This window comes from Mustela erminea, chromosome 8 (assembly GCF_009829155.1).
Source record: "Mustela erminea isolate mMusErm1 chromosome 8, mMusErm1.Pri, whole genome shotgun sequence".
In the NCBI taxonomy this organism is placed as follows: Eukaryota; Metazoa; Chordata; class Mammalia; order Carnivora; family Mustelidae; genus Mustela; species Mustela erminea.
Window position 1 is genome coordinate 94,342,982 of NC_045621.1, and position 25,676 is coordinate 94,368,657.

The following is a 25,676-nucleotide window of genomic DNA, read 5'->3' on the forward strand; positions in this document are numbered from 1 at the left end:
AAGGGCTACATCCTGTCGTCACCTCAGCAATGAGCTCGCTCTGGATACCTGTGTGACTCTATTCTAAGGACCTAGCGTGGGCTTAACATCAGTTAACATTGATCTGATAACCAGATCTGTAGGAGTGCATAAATTGTCCTTTGTCTTCCTCTCCTAGATGCTGGACCTACCATCAGCCCTATGAGAGAGGAGGAAGTGCAGTTCCTGGGGTTAACACTAAGAGCGACAGAAGCCCAGACAGCTTTGTATGTACTCTTCTCTCTTGCAATTCTTGGCGTCTGTTGTGTGACATTTCTGTCATACAAGTACTGTAAGCATTCCAAGCAAGGGAAAACACAACCAGGCCAACAGGAATTGAGTACTATTTCTGCATTCTGACCTACAAGTTACCACTTGCTCCACTTCTGCAAAACAAGCCTAGTTTGCCTGTATACCTTCGCTGCCCACAGAAGTCCTCAGGCTCTTCTATTCTGCCCAGGCGGGATTTCTTCACCAGACCTCTGCACTGTTAAGAGAGTACCTGAATCTTACAACTCTCTAATTAAGATGGAAATACATGCATCTTGTCCCAGTATCAGGAATTCATCAGAGCACTGGAAGACCCTGCACCTGGCTCTTGTGGAAAGATACAAGTACGGACCTCATCTGGTGGTTCTGTGAGCCACTTAACCGGGTCGTTTTAAGGTTCAGCAGCTTCAAAGGTAGAAATATGAGCAAAAACCATAGCAATCCTTTTAATAAGACACTGTGCAGATGGACTGCATTATCATCTCCTGCCCCCCTTCAAACTGCCTCCCAGTCTCAGACCTTGTGTTGCTCAGAAAAAAAATGGTACTATAAGCTACGCCCTATATCCTGTAGCTGCTTCTCCTTGAGAAGGCAGGTTCCACAGAATTCATGCAGTCACACAAGCCCTCTCGGGTTTCTAAGCTTTTCCACCAGACACATGCTTTCTGCTTACATTATATATTCCTTGGGCAGAGATACCCTGACATCCAAAAAGAGAGGACCTCTGAATGATCCTTTCTAAGCCACTTTTATGTCCTTCCTTCCTTTCCCCTGCCCAGGATGACTTCTAAGGACCCAAGTATAGCCTTCAAAGGCCTTGTAATCTGACCATGGTTCACTTAACCTGTTTCTCTGAGTCTTTCTCTCTGTTTGTGGTAATTCTGAACCTTGTGTAAGCCCTTGACTATGCCCTCTTCCTTTCTTTGCAAATATTCTTCTTCCTAGGATGCACCTTCTTCTGAAAACGCCTCACATCTCAGCTCAAATAATGCACTTTTCCCCCTGCATAGCTTCCCCTAAATTCCCCAAAACATGTCTCCTCCCTGTCCCTTCTGCCTAAATGGAAGGGACTATAATATGGACAGCTTGTCCATATTATACTGGGAGTGTGTATTTCTCTATCAGCCTCTTGAGGATAAAGGACCATGTCTCTACCAAGCACATTCTGGAGACAGGGCACAGAAAGCACACCTGCTCCTTTTCTGTGTTTATTCACAAAACACATCCAGAATGCTGGTGGGAGCACAGAAAAATGATGTGGTCTTTATCAATTCCCCTCAAGGTGCTAATAATAGTAAGACAATCCCAGTGTAGAATACTTAAAAACTTATTTGGTCTATATATTCTTTCTAGATACCAGGGAAAATGTTATTTAAAAATAAAAAGTAGTTTTCAGCTAGATTTAGGGGTGATCATGGGGTGCCCAGCTGGCTCAGTCAGTGGAGCTTACGACTCCTGACCATGGGGTCATGAGTTTGAGTCCCACATGTGGCATGGAGTTTACTTAAAGTAAATGACTGATTATGCTTGAAATTTTGTTCCTTTCAGGCATTCCTTACCTGAACCTGTTGTATCTGTAGAAAATTCCTATCAAATGTTTCACTGCTGGGCGCCTGGGTAGCTTAGCTGGTTAAAGCAACTGCCTTCGGCTCCGGTCATGATCCTGGAGTACCGGGATCAAGTCCCGCATGGGCTCCCAGCTCCACAGGGAGTCTGCTTCTTCCCACTCTGACCTTCTCCTCTCTCATACTCTCTCTCAAATAAATAAAATCTTAAAAAAAAAAAAAAAGTTTCACTGCTAGGAAGCATTTTCCTCCATCAATAGATTGGAAAAGTTTTTGTCAGAAGGGGGTAAGGGTGGTTCTGAGAGAAAGACTCAGTATTTTAAGTTGTCAATTACCTCTAAATCTCAAAATCAATGTAACTTTTTTGAGGAGGGGGACACAGACTGATAGAAAGTTTCACATTAAATAAACTTGTAGGAAGAGCCAGAACAATCTGGGCAAAAAAAGAACATTAAAACATTATAGAGGGGCACCTGTGTGGCTCACTTGTTAAACATTTGCCTTCAGCTCAGGTCATGATCCCAGGGTCCTGGGGTCGAGCCTCTCATCAGGCTCTGCTCGGTGGGAAGCTTGCCTCCCCTCTTCCTCTCTCCCTGCTTGTTTTCCCTCTCTCGCTGTCTGTCAAATAAATAAATAAAATCTTAAAAAAAAAAAAACACAAAACATTACAGAGCTAGTTATAAAAAAAAATAGTGCGGTAGCAGAAACAGAAAAGAGATCAACAAAAGACAAGACTGTACACATAACTACATATGGGCATAAAGGACAGGACAAAGGTGGCATACCAAATTAGGGGGACAGACAGAGTAGTCCATAAATGGTGGTGGTCAAGAGGTTAGCTCCTGAAGACGTTAGCCACAGGGAAGGGAGCCAGATCCCATCCCAGGATACTAGATTTAAATATATATATATATTAAAAAAAAGAAACCATGAGAAAACTAGGACAGATGGGTGAATTTTTAAAAATTAACTCTCGAAGAGAGGTATTTATAAGCAAGACTTAGGACCCAGAAGCCATAAAGAAAAACATGGTTAATCTGATCATACAAATACTGTGGCAAAAAATTACTGTCAACATACTCACAAAAGATAAACAAGGAGAAAATACTTATAGCATATTCTAGACAAAGGGCTAAATTTCTTTATGCACATGGAATTCCTATAAATCAATAAAGATGAAAAAAACTGGTAAATACAGGCAGTTCTCAAACTGAAATGACCAATAATATTAAAAGATACTCAACTACATTTGTGATCAATACAATGCATATAAAATGCAAACACTTTTCCATTTACCACTGACAAAGATGAAAAAGTGTAAGTGTTGGTAAGAATGTGGGGAAATCAACATTCTCACACACTGTCAATGGGAGGGTATATTCACAGAGCATTTAGAGGCGGCATTCTGGCAGTTTCATTTATAATCCAAACTGCAAACACTCCATGACTCAGTTATACAAACATATTCCACTGGTGTATTTTCACAGCTAAGAAGATACTGTCCCAAAGATGTTCGGTATAATAGTATTTCTAATAGAAAAACAAAAACAAGTGGAAAAAAAAAACCAACCTGTAATAATTAATGGATGCCACCAGAGAACAGATAAGTTGGGGTATATTTATCAAGTAAAATATTACATAGCCATTGATAATGAGGTAGCTATGTGTTGACAGGGAAAGAGCTACACTGTGTAAGTAAACAAGATGCAAGTGTATATAATATGATCCTATTTTAAAATTACCACATATTGGCTTATAAATGCTTAACATTTTTCTGAAGATTACAAAAGAAACTCTTATTAAAGGTTACCCCTGGGGACTAGAACTGGGGTAAGATGTAAGGAAAGAGACTTTTATTTTACAGCCTTCTATATTGTTTGGAATTTTTTACCAAGTATACTTTTTAAATTATAAAGCTGAGGAGAGAGATCCTCCTACTCAATGACTGCGAATGACTCTTTTACATATGTTTCTCTGAAATTTAATTTTTTTCAAGCAAACAGACTTGAGGTACTCCAGATTTCTGCAAGCATATTTCTAATAGCTATTTAGCAGGGTCACACCCATTTTAAAGGTTTGGGTTTTTTTTTTTAATCACATATTGCTGTATTTTTTAAGATTATAATCTTTACTTAAACAGGATGCTTGGTGGAAATTTTTCTTTTCCAAACTCACTTTTTAAGCTATCTAAATAATATGATCATTGCAGAAAATTGGGAAAACCTAATAGGGTACAAAAAGAATTAAAAGAACATATAGCCATCTCACCATTGCTAATGTTTGGTTGTTTTCTTTACATTTTATCAATACAGGTACTATCTGTATATAAAACGTGTGTACAAAGATAAGCTCAGACTACCTACAACTCTGTATTCTGCTTTTCTCCCCCCGACACAAAACAGGTAGTCATTGAATATATGTTAAACTGAATTATAAATTAGTATTGTACCATTTCTCCTCATCAAAAGCTGACTATTTCTGCAGAAGGCATTTGGTCAGTTGAAGACTTAATGAGTATGTTTGTGCCTAAACTTTGTCTACATTAATGATCATTCCTCAGAAAAAATGATCAAGGAGTTTGAAACATTTAAGGTTGTTGTTGTTTTCCAGAAAGAGTATACCAGTCTTTACTCTTACCAACATCATAGCCCGGCTGTTTCCTTGTCAACACTATTACCGTTTTTAAAAATTGTTACTTCATACGTGAAAAACAGTTTACTCTCAGAAAACTTCTTCCTCCTGTCACAAAATTAAGTCAGTCTGTAAGTACACTCAAAAGTGCTATCTTCCAATCTAAAAATGGAAGGTTAAAAGAGGAACTGTCAAGCTTACTCTCTTTTTCAAACATTAGGAGTTAGTGGTCTCCATTACCAAAAACAAAGGGATGAAGTATCATGTAAGTCAGGTTAAGAATCTCTTTAAAATTCTGGGGCGCCTGGGTGGCTCAGTGGGTTAAGCTTCTGCCTTTGGCTCAGGTCATGATCTCAGGGTCTTGGGATTGAGCCCCGCATTGGGCTCTCTGCTCAGCGGGGAGCCTGCTTCCCCCTCTCTCTCTGCCTACTTGTGATCTCTCTCTGTCAAATAAAATTTTCAAAAAATTAAAAAAAAAAACTCTTTAAAATTCTTAAGAATAACCAAATGAGCAAAAGTCCTATCTTTATTCCATACTTCCTGTCCTACCTATAGGTACTTTAGGTCTTTGAAAGGTGACTGTCCAGAGCAAAACCTCAGGAAAAAGGCAGAAGAGAACTACCTGTAACTCAGCAGCTATTTTGCATCTGAGAAGAACAAAGACTGTATATAACATGACACCAACAAAGTGATGCCTCAGTGACTTAGGACGTACAGTACCATAGCAGCCATGTGTGTCAGTTATATCAAGTAGGGTGCTCACAGCTACTTTTCTGAGATAGCTCCAGGAAGTACTGGGCAGGGGGAAAAAAATCAAACACATGACCTCAATAGAGCCCTGTGCAACAAAAAGATGCTAGGGTAACAAAACTTAAAGCAAAACTAAGATCATTTCGGTTTTTGGAAAAGATTTTTTATTCAGTGTTTAAGATTAAAAACTACAAGATTTTGCTTGCAGCTGATGAGCAAAAAGAGAAAAGTTAAACATAAGTTATCATCTGATTGGCTAGTTAAAAATGCTCTGACTCAGAGTCAAATCACTCAGTGACATACCAGTTACTTCGTGTGGACTTAAGAGTTCTGGAGCAAAATAGCTCTAAACAAAACCTGTCATCTGAGAGCAAGGGGCTAACAGGTATATGAGATACTGAGTAAGAAAGCGGATAACGGGGCTGTGGCAGAAGTTTTGATTCTTTTAGGCTTCTAGCAGTTGGTTACCATATGCAAGGACCTAGCAGCCAGTTATATCATCTCTTGAGCTGTCTGAGGAGTTAAACAACTTTAACCCACTAAGCAAGAATACAGAGACACTTTACAGACCAGCTAGAAAACAAAAAAGCAGCCCCACTTCTCCAGTAGAATTTTAGTTGCATTAAATCATAAGGGAAAACAATGATTATTGCACATACTGTACTTCTCACACTACATCTGTTGAGTAGAATTTCCATTCCAGGTGTTGTTTTCATCTTCACCATCATCTTGAGTCCTCAATCTGTAGATCTTCCCCTCCTTTTTAAAGTCTTCCCCTCGTTTCTCCAGCACTCTTTTCCTGACTGGGTCCCTGACGTAAGAAGAGAGGGAGAGAACAGAAGGTGACAAAAAGGGAAAACAGCAGTCGCACAAAGCTATCTCCTTTACACTTCCGTCAGGACAGGAAACTGTACTTTATGGAGAGTCCAGGGGAGATAATGGCATCTCCTAACATGGCACAAGACTATACACGTTTTTGGCAGTTTAACTTCAACTGTTCTCCAACCCAAACCAGCCCAGTCACTGCTCCATTTCCATGTTTCTCTTGATGACTTTCTAAGTCTTAGGAGAAAGGGGCCACCTGCTAAATAACCTTTGCTTTATTATTTATGCAAACTAAAATGTGAATAACTTACATGACACCCTAGAGCTTATCCAAGCTCCATTCCTAGCCTAATTTACAAAAACAATCAATTATCAGTTTTTAATCCTTTCGTAATCTGTAAGGACTGATTTACATAAAATCTATTAAGAATAAACAGGCTGACCGTGTCCAAGATGGTGATGAGCAAAAAGAGAAAAGTTAAACATAAGTTATCATCTGATTGGCTAGTTAAAAATGCTCTGACTCAGAGTCAAATCACTCAGTTACATACCAGTTACTTCGTGTGGACTTAAGAGTTCTGGAGCAAAATAGCTCCAGAGGAGGAGTAGGAGACCTAAATTTTGTCTGGTCCCAGGAACTCAGCTAGACAGCTATCAAACCATTCTCAACACCTGCAAACTCAACCAGAGATCAAAGAAAAGACTAGCTACAACTCTATGAACAGAAAAGTGACCACTTTCTGGAAGGTAGGAGGTGCGGAGAAGTGCATCTGGGACGACATATTGGAAAGACCGCGTAGGGAGAGAGCCTTGGTCAGCCAGCTACCAGCAAGAGAGCAGCAGAGCATGAAATTGGAACTTTCAGAAGTCTGCTCCACTAAGGGACATCACCCTGGTGGCTAAGCGAGGGGTGGAACCCTTGTTGGAACAGTACAGTCTCAGGACCCTTGGGGTCACAGAAAGACCGGGGGTGCCTGAGTGTGGCAGAGCTCCCAAGTACCAGAGCAGAGAATCCGGCTGCCAACACAGCCCAGGAGTGGGCTTTCTGCTCAGGGTTGCCACAAACCATGATATGCTGCACAGCTGGGCCACAGCTCTTCAAGTAGGGACCCACAAGTGGCAGATCCAGGGAGATTCCCCTTCCTCCCTTGGCAGAAGCAGAATGGGAGTGCACCCCAGGAATCTGCTGGGTTTGGGGAGTCCAAACAGGGCCAAGTGCCAGAGACAGAAACACTCGGTCACACACTGGGTGAGCACGGCGTGTGGACAGAGACCAGGAAGAAGGAGTGATGGACTGCTTTTCTCTGAGGAGAAAAGTAGTGCACTGAGGAGGGGAGCCCAAGCTCAGTTCCTCTGGGGCCAGAGAGTGGGATGTCAACATGTTCATTCTCAGCCTCTAAAGCCAAGAAGAAAGCCTTCAGGGAACAAAAACTACTGTAACCCGAGCAGATTACTTAGCCTGGCCCCTGGCAAGGGCGGTACAGTTCCGTCTTGGGCAAAGCCATTTGAGAATCACTGCAACAGGCCCCTCCCCTGGAAGATCAGCAAGAAGAGCCAGCCAAGACCAAGTTTCCGATCAATGAGAACTGCAAAATTCCAGTGCTAAGAGAATGCAGCACATAGAATTCATGGCTTTTCCCCCATGATTCTTCAGTCTTTGAACCTTTTGAAAAACGGTCTTTGAATTTTTTTCTTTTCTTAAAAAATTGTTCTTTCCTTTTTCAACCAACTTATCAATTCCTTTCTTAAAATCCTTTTTTAATTTTGCATTTTACAGCCATATTGTATTTAACCTTATTTTTGCACATATATATGTAAGTTTTTCTTTCATTAAAATTTTAGCATGCAGCTTCTTCTAACAGACCAAAATATATGCAAAATCTAGTGTATGGCTCTGTTCTATTCACCAGCCTGATCATATTCTACCCACCCCCCAACCATTTCAGGTCTCTTCTGATTTGTTTAGGGTACATTTCTCTGGGGTCATGGTTGCCCTCTAACTATTTTGTTTTCTTGTTCATCTATTCTCAACAAAATTACAAAATATTTTGTTTTCTTGTTCATCTATTCTCAACAAAATTACAAAACGGAAAAACTCACCTCAAAAAAGAGAAGAGGCAGTACTGACTGCCAAGGATTTAATCAATATGGACGTTAGTATAATGTTGGAACTAAAGTTCAGAATAATGACTATAATGACACTAGCAAATCCCTTCCTGGAGAAATGAAAGAACTAAAATCTAAAAAATCTAAAAATTAAAACCTATTAGTCGAAATCAAAAAGGTTATTGATGAGTTGCAATAAAAAAATGGAGGCTTTAACTGATAGGATAAGTGAGGCAGGAGAGAGAATTAGTGATATATAAGACCAAATGATGGAGAATAAAGAGGCTGAGAAAAAGAGAAATAAACAATTACTGGATCATGAGGGAAGAATTCGAGAGATAAGTGATAAAATAAAGCAAAATAATATTAAAAATAATCAGAATCCCAGAAGAAAATAAGGGAGGGGCAGAAGGTATACTGGAGCAAATTATAGTGGAGAACTTCCCTAATTTGGGGAGGGAAACTGACATCAAAATCCAGGAGGCACAGAGAATGCCTGTCAAAATCAAGAAAAATAGGTCAACACCCCAATATCTAAAAATAAAACTTAAAAATCTCCGAGACGAAGAGAAAATCCTGAAAGCAGCTCAGGACAAGAGGTCTGTAACAGTAACAGTAGAAACATTAGATTGGCAGCAGAGCTATCCAGAGACCTGGCAGGCTATAAAGGATTAGCATGATACATTCAGGTATTAAACAAGAAAAATACGCAGTCAAGAATACTTTATCCAGCTAGGCTGTCATTAAAAACAGAAGTGATAAAAAGCTCTCAGGATAAACAGAAACTAAAACAATTTGTGATCACCAAACCAGCCCTACAAGAAATACTGAAAAGGGGGTGCCTGGGTGGCTCAGTGGGTTAGGCCTCTGCCTTCAGCTCAGGTTATGATCTCAGCGTCCTGGGATTGAGGCCCACATCGGGCTCTCTGCTCAGTGGGGAGCCTGCTTCCCCCTCTCTCTGCCTTCCTCTCTGCCTACTTGTGATCTCCCTCTCTCTGTCAAATAAATAAAATTTAAAAAAAGAAAGAAAGAAAGAAATATTGAAAGGGGTCCTCTAAGCAAAGAGAAAGCCGAAAAGTAACATAGAACAGAAAGGAACAGAGACAATACACAATAACAGTCACCTTACAGGCAATACAATGGCACTAAATTCGTATCTTTCAATAGTTACCCTGAATGTAAACGGCTAAATGCCCCAATCAAAAGACAGAGGGTATCATATTGGATAAAAAAGCAAGACCCATCAATATGCTGTCTGCAAGAGACTCATTTTAGACCCACAGACACCTCTAGATTGAAAGTGAGGGGGTGGAAAACCATTTATCATGCTCATGGACATCAAAAGAAAGCTGGCATAGCAATCCTTGTACCAAACAAGTAAGATTTTAAACCAAGGACTATAATAAGAGATGAAGAAGTACACTATATCATAATTAAAGGGTCTATCCAATAAGAAGATCTAACAACTGTAAATATTTATATCCCTAACATGGAAGCAGCCAATTATATAAACCAGTTAACAACAAAATCGAAGAAACACATGACAATAATACAATAATATAGGGGACTTTAACACCCCCTCCCTCACTGCAATGGACCAATCGTCTAAGAAGATCAACAAGGAAATAAGGGCCTTGAATGACACACTAGACCAGATGGACTTCACAGATACATTCAGAACATTCCATCCCAAAGCAAGAGAATACACATTCTTCTCTAGCGCACATGGAACATTCTCAAGAATAGATCAGAACCTGGGTTACAAATCAGGTATCAAGCAGTACCAAAAGATTGGGATCATTTCCTGTGTACTTTTGGACCACAATGCTTGGAGACTCAATCACCAAAGGAAAGGTGGAAAGAACTCAAATACATGGAGGCTAAAGAGCATCCTACACTAAAGAATGAGTTGGTCAACCAGAAAATTAAAGAATTTTAAAAAATCATGGAAACAAATGAAAATGAAAACACAACTGTTCAAAATCGTTGGGGTATAGCAAAGGTGGTCCTAAAAAGGAAGTATACGGCACCACAAGCCTTTCTCAAGAAACAAGAAAGGTCTCAAATATACAACCTAATCCTACACCTAAAGGAGCTGGAGGAAAAACAGCAAATAAAGCCTAAACCCAGCAGAACAGAAATAATAAAGATAAGAGCAGAAATCAATGAAATAGAAACCAGAAAGAACAGATCAACGAAACTAGGAGCTGGTCTTTCAAAGAATTAATAAGATTAATAAACCCCTGGCCAGACTTATCAAAAAGAAAAGAGAAAGGACCCAAATAAATAAAATCATTAAAGAGGAGAGATCACAACCAATACCAAACAAATACAAACAAGTATAAGAACATATTATGAGCAACTATATGCCAACAAATTAGACAACACAAAAGGAACAGATGCATTCCTAAAGACGTATAAACTACCAAAACTCAAACAGGAAGAGTAAACCTGAACAAACCCATAACCAGCAGGGAAACTGAAGCAGTAATAAAAAAATCTCCCAACAAACTAGAGCCCAGAGCCAGATGGCTTCCCAGGGAAATTCTACCAAACATTTAAAGAAGAATTAGTACTTATTCTTCTCAAACTATTGCAAAAAATAGGAATGGAAGGAAAACGTCCAAACTCTTTTTGAGACCAGCATTATCCTGATCCCAAAACCAAAGACCCCATCAAAAAGGAGAATTACAGACCAATATCCCTGATGAACATCGATATAAAAATTCTCGCTAAAATACTAGCCAATAGGATCCAACAGTACATTGAAAGGATTATTCACTATGACCAAGTGGAATTTATTCCTGGGCTGCAAGGTTGGTTCAACATCTGAAAATCTATCAATGTGATACAATACATTAATAAAAGAAAGGACAAGAATCATATGATCCTCTCAATAGATGCAGAAAAAGCATCTGATAAAGTACAGCATCCTTTCTTGATTATAACTCTTCACAGTGTAGGGATAGAGAGTACATACCACATCATCAAAGCCGTCCATGAAAAACCCACAGCAAACATCACCCCCAATGGGGAAAAACTGAGAGCTTTTCCCCTAAGGTCAGGAACAAGGCAGGGATATCCACTATCACCACTGCTGTTCAACATAGAACTACAAGTCCCAACCTCAGCAATCAGACAACAAAAATAAAAGGCATCCAAATAGGCAAAGAAGTCGTCAAACTCTCATTCTTTGCAGATGATATGATACTTTATGTGGAAAACCCTAAAGACTCCATCCTAAAACTGCTAGAAATCATACTGGAATTCAGTAAAGTGGCAGGACATAAAATCAGTGCACAGATATCAGTTGCATTTCTATATACCAACAAGGAGACAAAAAAAAGAGAAATTAAGGAGTTGATCCCATTTAAAATTGCACCCCAAACAATAAGATACCTAGGAATAAATCTAACCAAAGAGGGCAAGGATCTGTATTCAGAAAACTATGGAATACTCATGAAAGAAACTGAGGAAGACACAAAGAAATGGAAAAATGTTCCATGCTCATGGATTGGAAGAACAAATGTGTAAATGTCTATGCTACCTAGAGCAATCTACACATGCAATGCAAACCCATCAAAATACAATACCATCAACTTTTTTCACAGATCCTGAACAAATAATCTTGAATTTATATGGAACCAGAATAGACCCCAAATAGATGAATGTTGAAAAAGAAAACCAAAGCTGGTGGCATCACAATTCCGGAATTCAAGCTCTGTTACAAAACTGTAATCATCAAGACAGTAGGTACTGGCACGAAAACAGACACATAGATTAATGGAACAGAAAAGAGAACTTAAAAATGGATCCCTGACTCAACAGCCAACTAATCTCTGACAAAGCAGGAAAGAATATCCAATGGAAAAAAGTCTCTTCAAAAAATGGTATTGGGAAAACTGGACAGCCACATGTGGGAGAATGAAACTGGACCATTTCCTTATACCACACACAAAAATAGACTCAAAATGGATGAAAGACCTCAATATGAGACAGGAGTCCATCAAAATCCTTGAGGAGAACACAGGCAGCAACCTCTTCACCCTCAGCTGCAGCAACATGTTGCCAAAGGCAAGGGAAGCAAGGGCAAAAATGAATTATAGGGACTTCACCAAGATCAAAAGCTTCTTAACTGCAAAGGAAAGTCAACAAAACCAAAAGACAATGACCGAATAGGAGAAGATATCTGCAAATGACATAGCAGATAAAGGGCTTGTAAAGAACTTACCAAACTCAACAGCCAAAGAACTAATAATCCAATCAAGAAATGGGCAGAAGAAATAAACAGATATTTCTTTAAAGAAAACATCCAAATGGCCAACAGACACATGAAAAAGTGCTCCACATCACTTGGCATCAGGGACATACAAATCAAAACCATAATGAGATACCACCTCACACTAGTCCAAATGGCTAAAATTAACCAATCAGGAAATGACAGGTGTTGAGGAGGATGCAGAGAAGGGGGAACCCTCCTTCACTGTTGGTGGGAATGCAAGCTGGTACAGTAACTCTGGAAAACAGTATGGAAGTTCGTCAAAAAGCTGAAAATAGAGCTACCCTACAACCCTGCCATTGCTCTACTGGGGATTTACCCCAAAGATACAAATATACTGACCCGAAGGGACACATGCACCCCAATGTTTACAGTAACAACATCCACAACAGCCAAACTATAGCAAGAGTCCAGATGTCTATCAACAGATGAATGGATAAATAAGACACAGTATGCACGTGCATGCATGCGCGTGCGAGCGCGCGCGCACACACACACACAGACACACACACAGGTATATTACACAGCCATCAAAAAATGAAATCTTGACATTTGCAATGATGTAGATGGTACTAGAGAATATTATACTAAGCAAAATAAGTCAATCAGAGAAAGATAATTATTGTATGATCTCACTGATAAGCAGAACTTAATGGGAAAGAGAAAAGTGAAACAAGACAAAACCAGAGAGGGAGACAGACCATAAGAGACTCTAAATCTCAGGAAACAAACTGAGAGTTGCTGGAGGGAAAGGGGGTGAGGGAATGGAGTGGTTGGGTGATGGAGATGGGGGAGGGTATGTGATGTGGCGAGTACTGTGTATAGTGTAAGATTGATGAATCGCAGACTTGTATCCCTGAAACAAATTATATGTTATATGTTAATAATAAAGAAAGAAAGCAAGAAAGAAAAAGGAGGCAGGGAGAGAGGAAAAGAAAGGAGAGCAGAAAAAAGAAAAGAAAGTTAACTCATGCGATAATCTGGTTAAACCAAGGGCCAGACGCAAATCTAGCGGTAGGAAGATCAACTGGATTACTCCAATGATTCTGGTGAGAAATTATGAGATCTTTGACTAAGGCAGTGGAAAGGAATGAAACAAAATATATTTATTTTGACAGATTAGATATAGAAGAGTAAGGGAAAAAAGGGAGGGAAAAAAGTTGACTATGGATTTTATTTCTTGAGTGACTAAATGAATAGATTTAGAATAGAAAAGGTTTGTGGGAAAATGTTTTATTGTCCAATGAATAAATGTATTTCATAAATGACAACTGAAAAAAAAAAACCCCACAACAAAAAGGCTTTCAGCATCTGAAAATGGAAAGGAAAACGGGTGAAATTTAAGCTAAGGCAATCTCCTTTGAATGGGGGGGGGGGGGTTGGCAACCAACAAACAGTGGGACACAAAGCTTTGCTCTCCAGATATGCATTCACCCATCCTTTGCCCCATCCCAGTGTCTCTTCCCTTACTCGAAGTAAGTTTTAAAAGCCCACACAGCAAGGCACCTGGCTGGCTTAGTCAGAAGAGCTTGTGACTCTTGGTTTCGGGGTCATGAACGTGAAAGCAATACTTTAAAAACCCGAACACACACACACAAAAACCCACACAGCAAGCTATGCTGTGTAACAGTAATTCAGAATTAAATGCTTCTACCCACTACTCAGTAAAATTCAGCACTAATAAGACCTAGTCTGAATGCCGTTCCCAGGCTAGAGAATTTCCCTGTATCCTTGCTTAAGTGAAGTACTAAGAATATGACTGGTTTTCCTAATAGTTACAAAAGAAATCAAGATAAAGGCTAAATCAGCCCAATCACAATACTCACTAAATCTTCATCTAGAGAGTCAAAAGGATATAAAATCAAGGACTTTACTTACTGATGGCAGAGGCAAGGATTTTCATTACTTATCACATAGAATTGGTGTATGTGCTATAACGCCTATTCATGGGCTCAACAGTGTTTAAAGTGTTTGTTTTTTTTAAAGATTTTATTTATTTATTTGACAGACGGAGATTACAAGTAGGCAGAGAGGCAGGCAGGGAGAGAGAGGAGGAAGCAGGCTCCCTGTTGAGCAGAGAGCCCAATGCAGGGCTCGATCCCAGGACCCTGGGACCATGACCTAAGCCGAAAGAAAGCAGAGGCTTTAAACCACTGAGCCTAAGCCACCCAGGTGCCCCTCAACAGTATTTAACAGCAAAAGGTATATATTATAATAAACCATGCTATTATTTAATCAGAAAAACTACAATCCTACCTTCCAGGAAAATACTTCCCATTAACCTGTTTCAAATACGCAGAATCTTAACAGAGGTATAAGCTAACATCATTGATATTATTTAGAATTACCATGCTAACCTTGGCCATCTGCAATAAAAAGAAGGCCTCTTGTTTAAGGGACCAGTGTAAAATAACACTCTGAAGAAGGCACCATTTTCAAATGAATATCCAGTTTTCACAGCCTGGTCTTTCTCTGAATGAAGACCAGTAGAAGACAAGAAGCAGACCAAAGCGCTGCTACAAAGGATTAAAATTATCTAAAGCACAGTGACACCTCCAAAAAAATGTATGCAAGATAACTGTGAGAAATTAATTAAATGAAATATCTTGTTGGACAAAACACGGTTAGCAAGAAAGATACTACTATTTAGTCCTACCAAAAAAAAAAAAAATGTGCCCTTACAGTTACGGGATAAGGAGAAGTCAATAAACAAAGTAGTAGGAGTAGGTTCTAGAGAGGTGGTTGAGAAAACTCAGGTAGTGAGCTTCCCAGGAGAGATGATACAGTAAAACTTCAGAACATTTAAATTTTTTCCCTTATGTAGAAAGATGGCATACTACCCATAACAAAAATGTTCATTTTGAATAAGGCACTGGGCATTACTAACACATTCTGTAAATGGGAAAAACACAGGTACCTTTTTTCTGAGTTGCTAGCTGATGCAAGGTTTGAGGACTCTGATGTTGCTGCTCTCACAGAGGTCTGTGCAGGAGGGTTACTAAATAGGAAGTTGCTAATCAATCTCCAGATGGCAAGGAATGGGTAAAGGACTGTCCCCAACAATGTCCAAAAGTCTCCACTGGAAGAATGTACCATGGATGTATTTGGTCTTCCGGCCTAAAAATTAAGAAATAAACCTCAATAAAAGCTAAGTGAGCCAAATCACATCACACTCAAGGTTCTAGATTAACCTTTTATCTAGAAAACAAAGTCCTATTGACTTCAGTTTACTGCAAGAAGGTAAAATTACCATCTTCTGCTCCTTTTCAGGTGTATATTTTATACAAACTTCTGGGAACTCCAGGAGCTTTGTTTTTTAAAGGAGTACTCACAACAATGAAACTAGAAAATAGTTCTTGGTAAATGAACCAATCAGTTTTAAGAAAACTAACCTTTTTGTAATGAAATTAACAACTTTGGTAAGAAAAGTCTTCCTTGCTTATTAAAAAACAGGCAAAGGTTTCAAAACCTTAGTGAATACAAATTAATCCTGATTACTGGAAGGCTAATTGTTTTAGGTGTGGGGCTCTAGTTCAGAACCAGGAAAACTATTCTAATCAAAATATAGAAGACCAGGCTCTCCATCTCTGGAATTTAGGGGATTCCTTACTAAAGTCATTTAAACTTTCCGGGCCTCTTTATCAAAGATTAAAATATTGTTGTGAGGATCAAATGTGATGAATATGTTTAAATATCAAAGTTACTTTTATGTTAAAATTTTTTTTTAAAAAACTTGGTAAACCAGTAAGGTCATACATACATGAAAGATACTAAAATATACATTAGACCATACTATGTATTTCTTATTTTCTTCTCGTACTGGTCCTTTTTGTAAATGAAAATAGATGAGGAAAAAAGGTGAAAACTAAAGTATTTATTTAGTGCCTCATTAGCAATACAAATATAAAACGCACAGGATAATGGAACAATAAATTAATCTAACATTTTTTGGACAATCTGAATTTAATTACCCATAGTACATGTTTTACCATCCCTTCCATTGATTTTAAGAAATGATCAAGAGTAGAACAAACAGGATTGTAGAGATAGAAAAAAAAACATATATACATACTGGCAACAGTACCACTGAAGCACTTGGGGCAAGTTCCAAATCCAACAATTTCTTTTTATAATCTTCTTTGGTAAATTCCCTCCGGGGAAACATGGTTGCTAGTGAAAAATTACCGTAAGTGTTGCCAACAGTCTGTAACATAACAGTTAAGTTTTAAAACCTTACAAAGGTGCCTTTTTAAAGTAAGATAATACACACCAAATGCATCCAAAATAACTTTTTTTTTAAGATTTTATTTATTTGACAGAGATCACAAGCAGGCAGAGAGGCAGGGAAAGAGAGAGAAAGGAAGCAGGCTCCCTGCTGAGCAGAGAGCCCGATGCAGGGCTCAATCCCAGGACCCTGGGACCATGACCTGAGCTGAAGGCAGAGGCTTTAACCCACTGAGCCACCCAGGCACCCCCAAAACAACTGCTTTAATTCAAACTGCCTTAATTTTAAAGTTCATTCAGGGGCTCAGTCAGTTAAGTGTCTAACTCTTGGTTTTGGGTCAAGTCATGATCTCAGTTTTGTGAGATCCAGGCTTGTATCAGGCCCTGCTCAGAGCAGACTCTGGTCCAGACCCTCTTTCCCCTTCCCTCCTCCTGTGCCCCACCCTGCACATGCTCTCTCTCTCAAAAAAAAAAAAAAAAAAATGTAAAATCCTTCCTCAAAAAGTTGAAAAGAGAGCTATCCTATGACCCAGCAATAGCACTACTGGGTATGTACCACAAATGCAGTGATCCAAAGGGGCACGTGCACCCACTGAATGTTTATAGCAGCAATGCTCACAAGAGCCAAACTATGGAAAGAAACCACATGTCCATCAACAGATGAATGGATAAAGAAGATGTGAGATATATATATATATATATATATATATATATGTCTATAGATAGATAGATATCTCTCTATATCTACAATGGAATACTATGCAGCCATCAAAAGAAATGAATCTTGCCATTTGCAATGACATGGATGGAACTAGAGGGTATTATGCTGAGTGAAATAAGTCAATCAGAGAAAGACAATTATTCTATGATCTCCCTGATATGAGGAATTTGAGAGGCAGAGTAGGGAGTCTGGGGGGGTAGGGAAGGAAAAAATTAAACAAGATGGGATTGGGAGGGAGACAAACCACACATAAGAGACTTTAAACAAACTGAGGGTTGCTGCAGGGCAGGGGGGAGGGTTGGGTGGCTGGGTGACGGACACTGGGGAGGGTATGTGCTATGGTGAGTGCTATGAAATGTGTAAGCCTGATGATTCACAGACCTGTACCCCTGGGGCAAATAATACATCATGTTAATAAAAGTAATTAATTAAAAAAATACATAAAATCTTAGAAAAAAAATTGGGACAACTTGGGTGGCTCAGTGGATTAAGCGGCTGCCTTCAACTCAGGTCATGATCCCAATCCTAGAGTCCTCGGAGTGAATCCCTCATCCAGCTCCTTGCTCAGTGGGGAGCCTGCTTTTCCCTCTGTCTGCCTCTCCCTCTGCTTCTGCTCTCTCTGACAAAAAGAAAAACTTAAAAATATATAGTAAATTTAAAAAAGTTCATTCAAATGTAAACTCACAAAAACCTTTATAAAAACTCTGTGCTTCAAAAAGTAGCTCATGGGGTGCCTGGGTGGCTCAGTGGGTTAAAGCTTCTGCCTTTGGCTCAGGTCATGATCCTAGGGTCCTGGGATCGAGCCCCATATCCAGCTCTCTGCTCAGCAGGGAGCCTGCTTCCTCCTCTCTCTCTGCCTGCCTCTCTACCTACTTGTGATCTCTGTCAAATAAATAAATAAAATCTTAAAAAAAAAAAAAAGTAGCTCAAAGCTACAAAATCCAAATAGTACCTAAGCTTTTACAATCCCAAAATGACAACATAGCAAGACTATAGTTCCTAAAACCATCTAAACAAATTGAACAAAAATGAACAGTTGTAACATCTCTTTTGAATATTCCTGCAGTTTGCCACTAGTTTTCACTATACTTTGGCAAACTTTTATTACTATCTCTCTGATGTACATCTGAATTATAGGAATTCCCTATTAAAAATCTGGAATATTCCAGAACTTTCCTCATATACATAAAATCAGGAGTTCACGTCTTCCTTGTCCCCCAAAAATAAATGTCCCATAGTCAACCATGCTACACACACAATCCCAGATGCAGGAACCCGCCACACTGGGCAGCAACATGATCACCTTCATAATTTTAAGTCACCTATACTCTTAGCCAAGAGTTTTTCTCTCCCTAGAAGATTCCAAAGAAACAGACTAATGCTTTAGATTTTTGTATTTTTTTAAAAACTGGAGATCACATACATACCTCTCACTTCTTACTCTAACATGAGAACATATAAAAATACAAAATTAGGGGGCGCCTGGGTGGCTCAGTGGGTTGAGCCACTGCCTTCGGCTCAGGTCATGATCTCAGGGTCCTGGGATCGAGTCCCGCATCGGGTTCTCTGCTCAGCAGGGAGCCTGCTTCCTCCTCTCTCTCTCTCTCTGCCTGCCTCTCTGCCTACTTGTGATCTCTCTCTGTCAAATAAATAAATAAAATCTTTAAAAAAAAAATACAAAATTAGGTTACTTCACTGAAACAAAAGTTTTTTTTTTAATTTTTTTAAAAAAAGATTTTATTTATTTATTTGACAGAGACACAGTGAGAGAGAGAACACAAGCAGGGCAGAGGGAGAGGGACAAGCAGGCTCCCGGCCAAACAGGGAGCCCGATGCAGGGCTCGATCCCCAGACCCTGGGATCATGACCTGAGCTGAAGATAGATGCCTAATGACTGAGCCACCCAGGTACCCCTGAAATAAAGTTCTAATAGGACTGATGCAAAGCTCTTTTTCTCATGTGGCTTCCTCCTTCACTTACCTACGGTAGAAATGGTACAACTCAGGCCAGGACCAATTATTTCCTTTTGGGAGGCCCCAAGTGGGGCTCCAAGGCAAAAGAAGAACAGAGCTACTGGGATTGTTCCACTATAAGCTTAGGGAAAAAGAACTTTTTTTTTTTTTTTTAAGATTTTATTTATTGATCTGACAGAGAAAGATCACAAATAGTCAGAGAGGCAGGCAGAGAGAGAGAGAGAGAGAAGCAGGCTCCCCACTGAGCAAAGAGCCCGATGTGGGGCTCGATCCCAGGACCCTGAGATCATGACATGAGCGGAAGGCAGCAGCTTAACCCACTGAGCCACCCAGGCGCCCCTAGGGAAAAAAGAATTATTAGAAGTGTTTTTACATTGCAAAGCCCAGCAATGGCAAACAGCTTTTTAGGTACCCTCTTGGGATCCATAAGTGAAACAGCAGAGTAAATGGGGAGACGAGGTCTAGGAGAAAGATCTGAACCCTAATTTCAACCTTGAAAAGTCACATGAGACAAAGAGTGGGACATATGATGAGCCCAGATCCTAAAGGACATCTAATGCCTAGAATCCTTTTTGAAAAAGGCTCATTCAGAGAATAAAAACAGCTTACAGCTGACTTTTGAATAACATGGATGTGAACTGTGTGGGCCCACCCAGACATGGATTTTTTACAGTGCAGCACTATAAGTGTATGTTCTCTTCCTTATGATTTTCTTAATATTCTTTTTTATCTAGCTAACTTTAAGAATATAATATATAGTATATATAATATACAAAATATGTGTTAACTGTTATTGTTAAGGCTTCTGATCAATAGTAAGCTAGTAGTAGTTCTGTTTATGCAGAACTGAAAAGTATACATGGATTTTCAACTGTGCAGTGGGTTGGCAACCCTTAATACCCACACTGTTCAAGGGTCAACTGTAATTGGGAAAGTACTCATATCTTATTTTCTAAGATATAAAATTTCACACCAACTCAGATTTTGAGTAAGGCCACATTCTGGAAGTAAATTCCTGAAGAAGATACTTGTGACCAAAGAAAGATTACTGATCTTTAGGTTTGGCCACCTGGCAGATGGCAGGAAAATGGCCAGCTCAAGGTGACCTGCAGAAAATGTGAAGAGAGAGGAAGAAAAAACTGCATCCCTTTACAGGCAACAACTCCCTCAGATTAGACCTCTGAAGAATCATTTGCAAGAGCAGTGAGAAAAGTTTCCAAAACCTATTGTATGCTATTAGCAAATCCCTATTTCTACACAACAAACAGATGTGCTTTCTCTCTGTGGCACTAATGCATGATGGAAGCTCCGCAACACCCCAAAGGGGTCTGATGCTTCCCTCCTGGGTATAAGTCACGACTTATACTCTACAAACCAGGCTTGGAAATTTTCTCCTCCTACATTTTAATAACCTATTCATCTATCTTTACTCTAAGTCAAGACAAGACATAAATTTACCTGTGCAGCAAACTGTCTTGCTTCTTCTAGAGGAGCATCAGAAGGGAACTGATTTGTAAAGGAAGAACCATCAGGAAGACGAAATTGAATTCTGGCAACAGTGCTATGAAAATAGAAAATTAAAATCAGCATCTTTACAAATTCTCAAACAGTATCATTAAAAGAGAAAATGGAAGTGAAAATGTGCAAAATGTAAAAACAGGTTTTTCCCATGTCAGACCGCTTCATTTATTATTTTTCAGTAACAGCTTTATCAAGATATAATTCACATAACATAAAATTCACCCTTTTATTTACTTTTTAAAGGTTTTTAAGTAATCTCTACATTCAAGGTGGGGCTCAAACTCACAACCCCAACCAAGATCAAGAGTTGCACGCTCCAATGACTAAATTTTATTTCACTCTTTTAAAGCATACAATTAGGGGTGCTTGGGTGACTCAGTTGGTTAGGTGTCTTCCTTTGGCTCAGATCATGATCCTGGGGTCCTGACGTGAGCCCCACGTTGGGCTCCCTACTTGGCCGGGGCCAGCTTCTCCCTCTCCCTCTCACTATCTCTCTTTCTCTCAAATAAATAACATCTTCTCAAAAAGATAAAGCATACAATTAATTTAGTGGTTTCTATTATGGTCATAGTTGCACAACCATATTTAATTCCAAAACATTCTCATCAATCCAAAAAGAAACCCTGAACCCAACAGCAATTGCTTGCTACCCCTCCTCATCTAGCCCCTTGGCAAGCACTAATCTACTTTCTGCTTCTAAGAATTTGCCCAGTTCAGGCATTTCATATAATGGAATATAGGAATGTTTGACTTTCTGGTAACTCACTTTCATGTAACATGTTCTCAAAGTTCACCCATGTTGTAGCATGGGTCAGCATTTCATTCTTTTTAATTGCTAAATGGTATTTATAATCCCATCACCAGTATAGGAGAGTTCCAAAGTGTCCACATCCTCACCAAGATTTGTTACTGCTTTTAAGTTTAGAAATCCTGGAGGGCATTAAGCAGTATCTCATTGTGGTTTTGATTTAATTTTCCTAATGATTAATAATGTTGAGTAGCTTTTTTTTTTTTTTTAATATTTTATTTATTTATTTGACAGACAGAGATCACAAGTAGGCAGAGAGGCAGGCAGAGAGAGAGAGAGAGAGAGAGGGAAGCAGGCTTCCTGCGGAGCAGGGAGCCCGATGCGGGGCTCGATCCCAGGACCCTGAGATCATGACCCGAGCCGAAGGCAGCAGCCCAAACCACTGAGCCACCCAGGCGCCCCTGTTGAGTAGCTTTTTATATGGCTAACTGACCACTTGGAGATCTTCTCTGGAGAAATGGCTATTTAAATCCTTTTCACATATTAAAAACTGAGTTGTTTGCTTTTTATTGTTAAGTTATTAAAGACTCTATTTTGTACTCTAGATACAAGTCTTTCATCAGATACATGGTTTGCAAATATTTTCTCCAATTCTGGGGGCTATCTTTTCACATTCTTAATGATGTCTCTTGAAACACAAAGTTTTTAATTTTGATGAAGTGCAACTTATCTATTGCTTTCTCTTGTTGCTTGTGCTTTTGGCGTCATGTCTAAGAATCACTGCCTTTTCCAAGATCACAGGAATTTCTCATTTTTTCTAAGAGTTTATACTTGAGGAAAGGGTTCAAATTCATTCTTTTGGATGTGTCCAAGAACCATCTGTTGAAGAGCTATTCTTTCCTCATGAATGACCTTGGTAACATTTTCAATCATAATCAATCATAAACGCATGGGTTTTTTTTTCCTAAAGATTTTGTTATTTCAATTTTTTATTTAAATTCAATTTAGTGGGCGCCTGGGTGGCTCAGTGGGTTAAGCCGCTGCCTTCAGCTCGGGTCGTGATCTCAGGGTCCTGGGATCGAGTCCCATATCAGGCTCTCTGCTCAGCGGGGAGCCTGCTTCCCTCTCTCTCTCTCTGCCTGCCTCTCTGCCTACTTGTGATTTCTCTCTGCCAAATAAATACATAAAATCTTTAAAATAAATAAATAAATAAATCCAATTTAGTTAGATATAGTATATTATTAGTTTCAGGGGTAGAATTTAGTGATTCATCAGTTGCATAAAACACCCAGTGCTCATTACATCAAGTGACCTTCTTAATGCCCATCACGCAATTACACCATCCCCACCCACCTCCCCTCCAGCAACCCTCAGTTTGCTCCCATAGTTAAGAGTCTCCTATGGTTTGCTTCCCTCCCTCTTTTTATCTTATTTTTCTTTCCCTCCTTCTCTGTTTATCTGCTTTGTTTCTTAAATTCCACACAAGTTTTCACTTGTGTGAAAACCTATGGTATTTGTCTTTCTCTGACTGACTGATTTCATTTAGGATAATACCCTCTAGTTCCATTCGCGTTGTTGCAAATGGCAAGATTTCATTCTTTTTTGATGACTGAGTAATATTCCGTTGCATATATACACCACAGCTTCTTTATCCATTCACCTGTTGATGGACATCTGGGCTCATTCCACAGTTTGGCTATCGTGGACATTGCTGTTATAAACATTGGGGAAATGCATAGGTTTAGTTCTGAAGACTCAGTTCTACTACAGTGATCCATATATTCATCCTTATGCCAATACCACATTGTATGGGTTACTATAGCTTTGCTTTAAAATTTAAAAAATCTGATTCTCCCAAGTTTGTTCTTTTTCCAGGTAATTCTGACTATTCTAGCTCCCTTGCATTTCTACATGAATTTTTATGCAAAAATTTTGGCAAAAAAAAAATCACTTGGGATTTTAATGGGGATTGTGTTGACTCTACTGATCAGTTTGGGGAGTACTGCCATTTTTCCCCCCTTTTCCTTTTCATCTCTCAAGCCCCTTTTGTACTGCCATCTCAACAATATTTAGTCCTCTGATCTATGAACACAGAATGTCTTCCCGTATATTTGTTTGCTTTAATTCTTTCAAAAATGTTTTCTAGTTTTCATTGTAAGAGTCTTACACCTTCATTAAATATATTCTTAAGTATTTTATTACTTTCGGAAAATAGTTTTTACTCATGTTATGAGCTTTGTACTTTGTTGGTTGGTACTGCTTACAGAAAGGTTCACATAAACACTCACTGTCTCTCTTTGACTTCATCTTTCTGCTGCCTACATCCTTTGCTTATTCTCTCATACTCTGTTCCCCCTTCCTCCACTAGTACCTATGCAACAAAAAGGGAAGGAAGTATTTATTTCCTCAAACTGTATCAACTTAATAAGGACGTAGAAATCATGATTATAAAATAAGCATGGTAAAAACTGAAAAATAAAACAAAAAGTAGTTTTTCTGGGGTGCCTGGCTGGCTCAATTGGTGAAGCATGAGTTGGAGCCCCAAACTGGGCATGGAGATTACTTAAAAATAAAATTATAAAAAAAATAAAGTTTTTCTGAATAACAAAAGTAATGCTCATTAATTTTCCAATATAGAAAATACAGAAAAGTAAAGGAATGCCTAGGTGGCTCGGTCGGTTAAGCATCTGCCTTTAGCTCAAGTCATATCTAGGGTCCTGGGATTGAAGCCCGCACTGGTCTCTGTGCTCAGTGGGGAGTCTGTTTCTCCTTCTTCCTCTGCCCATACCTACCCCCAACTCATGCCTGCACACTCATGCTCCCTCTCTCTCAAATAAATAAAATCATAAAAAAAAGACAAGACAGAAAAGTAAGAAAGAAAATATTAACCATAATCCAACTAGGATGTACTGGAAATCTGTATTTTTCTCTTTACAATATATTTTTGTTTTGGGAAATGCCTTATCCCTGCCACCTATCATTCATTCTGGTATGATTATCAGTAACATTTCCCTACCTCCTCCAAAGTAGGCATGTGAACTCCCCCAACCAGGGAGCCAATTTAAGTAGACATAGGGATTGATCTGAAAGTGGCCGCATCCGCCAAATAAGGCCAATCAGAATTCTCCCTACTTAATGATATAGGATCTGAGAAAGAGTTTTTCCTCTCTGGGATAAGGAGCTCAAGATTCTGAATGTGCCAAGAGGCCCTGGGTTCACCTGACATCACCATAAAAGTTTCTCTAAGAATGAAGCTAAAACAGAAAAAAAGCCCAAGAGATTAAAAAGAGAGAGAGAATGTTCTTTTAAATCCCTGAACCTAGCTATACCTACCAAAACCATCAGTGGAAATTCCAACTGCAGAGCCAACAGATTCCCTTTTTGCTTAATCCTATTTTACCTGAGATAATCACAACCTCAAGAATCCTGATATAGGGCACCTGAGTGGCTCAGTCCTTAAGCATCTGTCTTCAGATCAAAACATGATCCCAGGGTCCTAGGACTGAACCTGGCATGGGGCTGTCTGCTCATCAGGAAGCCTGCTTCCCCCTCTCCTACTCTACCTGCTTGTGTTCCCTCTCTTGCTGCGTCTGTCAAATAAATAAAATCTTTAAAAAAAAAGGACGCCTGGGTGGCTCAGTTGGTTAAGCAGCTGCCTTCGGCTCAGATCATGATCCCAGCGTCCTGGGATTGAGTCCCACATCGGGCTCCTTGCTCCGCGGAGAGCCTGCTTCTCCCTCTGACTCTGCCTTCCACTCTGTCTGCCTGTGCTCGCTCTCGCTCGCTCTCTGACAAATAAATAAATAAAAATCTTAAAAAAAAAAATCTTAAAAAAAAAAATCACAATACATGTAAGATAACCACTGTAATCATTTCAATATATGTGTTTTCTGTCTTTTGAAAACATTCAGTGACAAATACCACTGGCAACTGCCACACTGGTCATTATGTCCTCCTGGAACTACTTATTAGAGCCACAGCGCACAACAGTGTTAAAAAGCAGCTTACAACTGCTGTTCTCCTCAGTGGCTATGAATTGAGGGAA

The 25,676-nt window shown here is 39.3% G+C and overlaps 2 protein-coding genes across 3 annotated transcripts in view; one reads left to right on the top strand and one right to left on the bottom strand.

Annotated features, from left to right (window-relative positions):
* LCT (lactase) overlaps positions 1-1,797 on the top strand; it is a 52,897-nt gene extending 51,100 nt beyond the window's left edge. Inside the window, exon 17 of the mRNA XM_032353827.1 lies at positions 158-1,797. Within this exon, the coding sequence (XP_032209718.1) occupies positions 158-378 (221 nt within the window). The 3' untranslated portion in view covers positions 379-1,797. The remainder of the gene's footprint in view (positions 1-157) is intronic.
* Positions 1,798-5,375: 3,578 nt separating this feature from the next.
* The window catches only part of UBXN4 (UBX domain protein 4), a 59,275-nt gene continuing 38,974 nt past the window's right edge, over positions 5,376-25,676 (bottom strand). For both annotated transcript variants that reach the window (XM_032353829.1, XM_032353830.1), the window contains exons 10-13: positions 20,821-20,923; positions 16,517-16,648; positions 15,362-15,561; positions 5,376-6,045 (exon numbers count right to left, since the gene is read on the bottom strand). In XM_032353829.1, coding sequence (XP_032209720.1) covers positions 5,907-6,045; positions 15,362-15,561; positions 16,517-16,648; positions 20,821-20,923 — 574 coding nt within the window. In that variant the 3' untranslated portion in view covers positions 5,376-5,906. The remainder of the gene's footprint in view (positions 6,046-15,361; positions 15,562-16,516; positions 16,649-20,820; positions 20,924-25,676) is intronic.